Source organism: Dermacentor variabilis, chromosome 6 (assembly GCF_050947875.1).
Source record: "Dermacentor variabilis isolate Ectoservices chromosome 6, ASM5094787v1, whole genome shotgun sequence".
Classification (NCBI taxonomy): Eukaryota; Metazoa; Arthropoda; class Arachnida; order Ixodida; family Ixodidae; genus Dermacentor; species Dermacentor variabilis.
Window position 1 is genome coordinate 188,574,815 of NC_134573.1, and position 8,649 is coordinate 188,583,463.

At 45.5% G+C, this 8,649-nt stretch overlaps 1 protein-coding gene across 18 annotated transcripts in view; it reads left to right on the forward strand.

Annotated features, from left to right (window-relative positions):
- The window catches only part of LOC142585972 (uncharacterized), a 148,879-nt gene extending 146,219 nt beyond the window's left edge, over positions 1 to 2,660 (forward strand). For all 18 annotated transcript variants that reach the window (XM_075697125.1, XM_075697136.1, XM_075697140.1 and 15 more), the window contains 2 exons: positions 649 to 857; positions 1,335 to 2,660. In XM_075697125.1, the coding sequence (XP_075553240.1) occupies positions 649 to 857; positions 1,335 to 1,348 (223 nt within the window). In that variant the 3' untranslated portion in view covers positions 1,349 to 2,660. The remainder of the gene's footprint in view (positions 1 to 648; positions 858 to 1,334) is intronic.
- The last annotated feature ends 5,989 nt before the right edge of the window (positions 2,661 to 8,649 follow it).

An 8,649-nucleotide genomic window follows, 5' to 3' on the forward strand; every position in this document is an offset into this window, starting at 1 on the left:
GATACGCAAAGTTGTAAAGTACATTGAGAAACCTCTCAATAAATTGTTTCCAACACAATACATCTCACGTGGTCCTTCCGCGTTCCAAAGAAAGCCTGTGAAATAGGAAAAACATGCTATGTGACGGGGCGACAGGCCGGAGTGCCTTTCATGTTTAAAACTTTGCCTCAAGTTATGTGGGACAACCTGTATAATTCCAAGCAGAAAAAAAAGATGTAACATTGAAAGTAAAATTTTAATACCATTATGACTTAAAATAGTGCTGCTAAATGTAAAATGCAAAAATTGGGATGGCTAGCTCATTACTTTCTTATTACCTTCAGAGCTGTTGTTCCATAGATTTTTGCTCTTTTCAAGAACAGAGTGCAAGAGTTGCCACTTGGGATTATTTTTTCACTCTGCCCACTCTGGACAGTTATTCACTTTCCAAAAATTTCCACAGTATTTGAGGTTACAGAATGATGTATCTGGAGTGCAAAAGGTCATATCAGCACATATCTTTAATTCTTGCTTCATTTTTATGCCTACCAGTCCTAAGTAAAAATGATACGCTTGTTATTTTGGAAGTGCAATTCTAGCTGGGCCATTTAGTACTTACACCACCTCATTATCAGTTCAACAAAGAGAGTTGTGTTATGTTTTTGGCAGGTCAGAGAAAGTTGCTGACTTGATTGGTCTAGACTCGCTGGGACCCCTGAAATCTGAAGCCTTGAACACTGGAAGCCAGGCTGTGGAGAACCTTCGCAATTCGGGTGACATCAATTCCAACCGCATTGTGCCAACCGGGAACTCTCTCATTGGCTTTGAGGAAGATAACAGGAATAACAGCGCCAAGACCCAAGAGATGCAGTTCACCGGTGAGGGCATTAATGACCAGCTCTTTCTTTTCAAATGCGGTGGTGTTGTGGAAGAGCAAAGCGACACAATTCAAAATAAACACTGAGTGATGTAATTTATCTCTTATTTCAAACTAAGGGCTGTAGCAAATAGGGTGTTTATGTTCCCCATCTTAAGTGAACGCAAATAGGACTTTATTTGCAGGAGTGCTGTGGGGGCCTGCATGGTTTGCCTCTGTAGCTTTCCTGTCATTGCCACCGAAAGTTGTCCACATGTATACTGCAATTTAATTTCGTGCTCTCCCATAGCGGAACCGTATTTTGTGATTTTGTTGTGCAACCAGATTTCAGACCGTCATGGCTGGCTATCAGCACAGTTTGGTTAGATATTCTTGCCTCAACAAATTAAGTCCGAACAACTCAATAACTTGCATGTAGTATTAGGCTTCTAGTGTGGAGCTTGTTGTCACAGTTCTTATCATTCCCTTCCCTGTGCAGATTTGCTCTCGTAAATGGACCAGTGCTGCAGATTCTGCCAGTCTTGAACGGTTGATCCCGCCCCCAAGCACCAAGCTTCCCACTGTTGTGCCATCATCAGCAGTCTCTGTGGGAGCTGGTTCACAGGCAACCTTCTTGTTTCTTCGTTCTTGTGTTCAGAACGTAGGAGCTTCAACAGTTGGTCGCGCTAAGAGGCAGGACATTGAGTCTCTTGGGAAAGCAGTAGCTGGCTTGTGTAGGTGACCTTGCAAAGCCATGCCTGCAAAAGCAGGCATCCTTAAAAGGTAGCTCTGGATTTGTCAACACCAACTGAGGAAAGAAAACTGTCAAGAGCATTTGGTTGTTAACATGCAATAGCATCAAATAATCTGAAGCTTTGTTGTTTTTGATAACACTGGATTGCCTGTGGGATTTTTTAGGTTTTGAAGTTATTTATCGTGCAGTGTATGCATGGGCATCATGAGTGGTGCACCAAGAAAAACGTGAGACAGCAGGACGTTTTGCTGGCATACTGAAGTGAGGAAAGCATCTTTCTTTTTTCCAGATGCAGACATCATGCTACGCAAAGCATTGAACTGAAAGGCACTACATATTATTTAGGATATTCTAAGGTAACCAAGTTACTAATTGTTGGCAATGTGGTTTCTTGGCTGTATGGGATAATAATGGCATGTTGAAAGTGCTGTTTCTCTGGCACACACTGGTGCAGTAATTGCAGCTGTTTCTCTGTAATGTTGGAAAATGTTGCTGGGCCATCGTCATTGCTGTCGGCTCAGCAGTGACTTACCAGACCAGGTGCATTTCGTGACTGTTTTGCTCCTCTCTGTGCTTCTCTCTGTTCTTTTTTTTTAGCAGTTTGTTTGAATTCACACCAGTGCTCTTTCTATGAACAGAGGTGCCGTTAGCCCAGAAGATTCTCAGCATGTCAAAATGCCAGCGCAAAGACTTGGCGTTTTGTGCGATAGTCAACAAGATCTTCAAGCACCTACTACTACTTGTAATGAGGGCCACTTTTAGCGTTGTTGTCGTGCTTGCAAGGAAAGCCTCGTGGTCTCAAACATGCCTGTAAATATAAGCAGCAAGTCTGTTGTCCTTTTTTCCTCTTGCTTTTTCTTACTGATGAGAGTTCCCAGTCATCAATGCTGTGCCTCTATCTTTATTGTTTTTAGCATGAGAACTGGGATGTGCTCTCTTTACCATTTTTTTGTTTACCTGTTCTGTAAAAATGTAGGTAGCCACTTTGTCCTCTGTTGTTCTTTCTTTTATCTACCACACCTAACTTCTGTATGCTGTATAGTAAAATAAAATGAAGAACTAACAATGGTCCTCCTGCTGGTCTTTGTCAATTTTTTTTACTTGGTTATTGCAATAAAAATGGGAAATAAAGGGCTGTCGGGTACAGGCTGACCATAAGATGCGCTAAAATGATTATTGAAGGCAAGAGAACATGACAGTGACAGTGCTTATCCGGTACATGAACTGACCTCTTGCCTTCCAAGCATTGTCTCTCACAGTTTTCATGTGATCAACATTATTACACTACAGGTTATGGCATAAGAAATCGAATGTGTCTGGCATGAGCTGATTCCTTGTGCTTTCGTATTTCTTGATCCAGTTTTGCATATCTTGGCAAATCAGGGAAGCTCTGAATCATGCTGAAAACTTGTTCGTGAAATAGTATTTGAAATGTGTAGTGTATAAATATAAATCTATGCTACGAAATTATATATAGCAGAGATTTCCCAGGAAAAATCTCTGCCCAATACGCTCGTGAGAAGGGAGCTGTCTGCATTGGCTGAATGCTTATGTCAACAGGCTGTGACAGACGCATTGGTGCACCCGACAAGAGTACTATGCACAAAGTTGTGGCAGCTTGCGGCTCACCAAACTCAAAAACAAAAACGCGTTGGCACAAGGATAAGCAACATTGAAGAATAATGCAGTGCTCCGAGCTGTGGATGCAGAGAAACTTTTGCAATCAGTTTTGTGAACAGTCCATAGGAAGTCAGAAACTGCACCATTTTTGCTCTTAAAGGGACACTAAAGCGAAACAAGAAATCAGTTTGGACTAATGAAGCATTGTTTGAGAAACCTGCAGGCAGTCATTAAAAAAAAATAGTTTATTAGATGAGAAAATAAAGGTCCAAGTATCAGTATGTGAATGTCGCGCCGAAACCTCAGCGCCGGTACGTCAGCGTGACGTAGGGGATCCCAAAGTATGTTCTTGCATTTGGGCCGCATTGGCTTAGTAAAGGTTCCCGAAACTTACCATGTTTAATATTTGGTTCTTTTAGAACACAATGTAGTCAATCTGTACTGCTATATATAATTAGTAGGCCCTAGAAGATGCCATCAAAACCCAAGAAGTCACAGCCCCCAGGTGCGGGAACTTAAGTAGGCGTCGCCACCCGTATTTCGTTCTTGCGCTTTTTCTGGCTTACCAAACGTCTTAGCATTGCAAGAGTGGTGTTTTTGGTGTTGCAGAACGGTAATTTTCTGATGCAGAAGAAATCATTTTTCACTTTAGTGTCCCTTTAAACAGTGAACACAAACTTACTTATTTGCTCCTCTAGATAAACAAATATAAAGTCAATATGGAACCAGTTACCGACCATCTTCCGCACCACGTTGGAGCACATCATTGCTACTCTTGTGTTTTTCTTTATTTTGCTCCCTCAGTGGCTGTTGTATGCCTACACCAAGTTTAGATTTTATGAAGCGTAGTCAAGCTGCACACTGTCCTTATAGGTATACAGTGTGGCGGGAGTTTTATTGGCACTGCCCTCATTCGTTTTGAGCACTCAGTGAACCCAAAGCAAACACAATCTGTTAACTATAGCGCAAAGCGGTGTGCATGCCAAGCTGGCTACGAACCCTAGCACGAGCACAGAAAAAAAAAAATGGCCAGCCATCTCTGGTCTCTCACTGGCTTCAGTTTTTGCACTCCACTGTAGTAACACAGTGGCACTTGTACTGTCTGAAAGCTGTTGAATGATTTCCACGTGCCTCGGCAGATGGTGCTACGCAATGAGAGAAAGCAAAGTTCGCAATAGAGGATCAAAAAATTTGGTTGTAGGAGTTCAGTTTCTTTTTCTTTAACTTAGGTAGGACATTGGGCAGTATAGTAGCAAGAGCTTGGTGGCGCAACCCACCGCCCCGTTCCAAAGGGGACGCTCATAACATCCATCCATCCATCCATACAGTTGGCGGGAAGTGGAACGTAAGCAGAAAGCATGGTGGAAGAAAATAATAGGAGGGAGCATGCCGCAACGCGATTGAAGCCGATGTGGCGACCCAACGCGTGGTAAAAACGTCCGAGCGCGCGGTAGATTTTAGTACTCCCGGTTGATTTTTTTTCGATACACATTCGAAATTGTCAATCTCTTCAAATAAACAAAAAAACATGGCTACCGGCACTTTCGTTTAATGCCGCGCTCAAGTTGTGGTATGGAATCGCGGTGTTGCGCTATGCGTGTCCATTCGGCGAGCCGCATCAGAGAGAAAGCAAGGCAAATGTTGCAGGCTTCTCCGAAAGGTGCGCGGCAAGTGCTCTGTGGCGTGGCGTTGCTACACTGTTGACTGCTTTTGCGGTAACTGTACGCTGCGGTTCGCGTTACGTAAATTGCATAGTAATGTATGTTGTCATTTCAGAAGCTAAGCACGCATATCCTTCACTTATAAAGGGAATCGTGAAGTGGTCAGTTCACGTGTGAGGGATAAAGCAAAGGTTAGTTTACGAGTTGGAGTGCAGCTTTCTCTTTCGCTTGCCGATACTGCCTATATTTTACCCGCAGTGGTTGCTTAGTGGATGTGGTTTTCGGCTAGTAAGCACGAGATCGTGAGATTGAATCCCGACCACGGCGGCCGCATTTCGACGGGGCGAAATGCAAAAGCACCCGTGTACTTAGAGTTAGGTGCACGTTAAAGAACTCCGGGTAGCCCAAATTATTCCACCACTACGGCGTGCCTCATAATGAGATTGTGGTTTTGTCACGTAAAACTCCCATAACTTTTGTAGCAAGATCGTATGCGTCCGATGACCTACCGCTCTTTCGTGTTCGCAGTACGCAGTGTTCGAAGCAGGATCAGTGCTTGGGAACGTAGCGGAGACTGCATGACCCGGCCCTATGAGGGTCTCAAACTCCAAAAGCTGGAACAAGCGCTGTTTGCAGTTGCTGCTGCTTTTCTTGGGAGCAGACAGATTGAGAACGCACCGCGTTTCACGAGAAAGCAGCATAGCACGTACGTAACCAATGCGACTCACCGTTTCTTGCGGGAGTCAGCGTCATCATGAGTCAATAAGCTCCACTGCGTTTCGCCTGCAAGGATGACTCCGCTCCCACAACGCGATCAATCGCATGCATGCAAACCCTAATCTTAAGGTGGCACGTAAGGTGCCACTGAGTGTATGGCAAACGAGAGAACAATTCTCAGTGTTCGCAGGCACCGGTGAGCAACGCTTGTCGTCTCAGAGGCCACGCGCGCACTTCTGGGCAGTGCCACTAGCTGGCACGTCGTGTTCAGAAAGAAATGTGCCGCATCTTTGAAATGCGCCCAGCTGCTGCATGCACCGGCGGGCCATTCATTTCAGAGGCAAGGCGCAGGCTTTGCGGCGGTGCTAGGTGGTGGTGGTGGTGTGGGATCTCACTAGAGGACCCTACACACTAGGTGGTGTCGTATTCCGGGACCCAGTTGGTTGAAGCCGCCGCCCCGCTCTCTGGACCAAGGCCTGCTAGGCCTGACAATCTGAGCAGTCGAGCAGGGCCGCTTCCCAGTCCTCTCGGGTAGGGTGAGGGCTGTGCAGTTAGGTGGCGCCGAGTGTTCTTAGGGAAGTGAGTATGAAGAATCCCGTTGCGGCACACGCCTCGGGCAAACTCGTTTCGATGGGGGCAATACATCGTGTCGCTATATTGATTCAATGCTAAACGCATTACCGTTGACAGTCATTGTCATACGGTTGGGTTCCGCTGATTCTTTTTATTTGTTTTCAGCGATAACTTCATGTTATCGTTATTGTTATGTTACTAAAAAGACGCTCATAACATCCATCCATCCATCCATCCCAATGGTGGAAGAAAACTAGGGAAACGACAAACAACGCAGGCATGCAAAAACTGAGTTCACAATAAGGGTTCAGAAAGTTTGGTTATGGGAATTCATCGTGTTCTTTTAACGTCGGACATTAGGCAATATAATAATAAGAGCTTGGTGGGGCAGCCCACCGCCCCGTTCTAATCCAAATGGGACGCTCATAACGTCCATCCCTATTCGGTGTCACTCCCTCAAGTGACACTGAAGGGAACAGACATGCCGAAGGAAGGAGCCTTTTCAGCGCAGCAGGAGCCGCGTGCCAAAGCGATAAGATCACGCAATTGGCCTAGGCCAGTCGCGTGAGGCGAAACGGAACGCTAACTGAACGTGCGTTTCGAACAACGAATTCCTATCGCACCCCTGGTTTCCTGCGTCTTCCATTCCTTGCACACCTGATCAAGCTTCTCTGTCTTTCCCATCTTCATACTTGACTGAGCACGATCCGACTTGTAATATCGCTGAGCGAGTGGCAATGGTGAGCGGATGCAAGCTCGACGGATGCGTGAAGTCAACCACTTCCTGTGCTTCGCCCGATTTAATATCGACAAAGAGAGAAAAAAATTACAGGTTCTCTTAAGATATCTCTTCAGAGGTGAACGGCGAAAGGCTACTCTTCCTCCTCTTATCATTTGCCTCTTTCTCTTTGCCTCTTCTCTTTCTCTTCTTTCTTTTACTCATTACTGCTCGCTACTAAGCATTTTTAGTCATTTGTAATCAATTGTGGTCCTTACAAGCCGTCGTTAGACATGTTGGTCTAATCATAGTCATTACAGGTCATTTCAATCAATACTAGTAATTACTGGTCATTACTAAGCATTTTTAGTCATTTCTAATGAATTGTAGTCCTTACAAGTTCTCAGTCATTGTTAGTAATTACTGCTCACTACTAAGCACCTAGTCATTTGTAATCAATTGCGGTTCTAATTGTCCTTACAAGTTTTCAGTCATTAGTTATTACTGCTCACTACTAATCATCGTCATTTGTAATCAGTTGCGGTCATTACGGACGGACGGAAAAAACTTTAATGGAAAAAGGACCTGCGAGGTTGCCAGCCCGGGCTCAGGCCACCCGGGCATTGTGTGCGGTGAGGCATAGCCTTTCCACCGCTGCCCGGGCCCGCTGGATAGCCCATAATTGGTCGTGTAGTTCTGAGCCGTCGTTAGATATATTGTTCATTTCGGAGTCATTCGTAGTCATTACAAGTCCCCAGTAGTCATTATTATTACTAGTCATTATTAACCCTTACCAATCTCTATTATAACCGCGGAGAAAGGAAAACTGAGGAGAGGCCCTACCCCTTCCACGCGCTAGGAGAAGTGTGGAGGAAATGACGTAGTAGGTTCTCCTTTTTTTGCTGTTCTTTTATTTCTTTTGCGGTAGCGGCCACGCTTTCGGGCCCAATGGCGGCTTTGTTATGGTTCTGTGTGCGCGCACTTGTGGCCCCGTAGGTTTCGTACCGCGGCAAAGGCGCAGTGTGGGCAGGTTTGCGTTCGTCTACGTGTTGCGCTGTGCTACCTGGACCGTGCTCTCCCGGATGTGGCTGTGTCCAGGTGGGACAGGAGGAACGTTCCAAAGCTCGTGAAATAAACGTGCCTGCAGCGCTGTACGCAATGTACCGCGTCACGGCAACGGCAACGGACGAAGGAGTGCCTGCGGGAAATGTTGCCCCCTTCGGGGGAATCATGCTAACGTGCCAGCGCAGGCCGAAACCGATGCGTTTCGGAATCGGTACAATGGACGCCTAGCAGGTCAGTGGTTCCTGCTTTCGACAGCGCGTGGTGCATTTGCGGCACGTAGGATGTACGTTATGCAAGAATGCATAGTCCTGGTTTTAGAACATTAGCGTTCAGTAACTTGCTTTTGTGAAAATTAAAACACGTGCTGCTTAACTGTTGATTGTTTCACGCAGTACTCGCGACAGCACGAACTCTTTTAGGCAGAGAGCGTTCGAGGTTCATGCACTCTCTGTAGTACTCTCTGTAGCGACTATAATATTGGTGCAATTACTCACACAACCGGTGAGAGCTGCTCCTGCGCGTTACATTAGAACGAAGGACAGCATCATTGAGATTTTTCCCAGGCCGTCGCATATCTACAAAAATGTAAGGAAGGTTCTTGTACTACAAAATTTCAAAAGAGTATTTGTCCTCAACTTGTTCATTTCATGGCCTTCACGTTTTTCATATGAGCGCCATGCACTCCTTTGCTGGTTTCGAACTAATA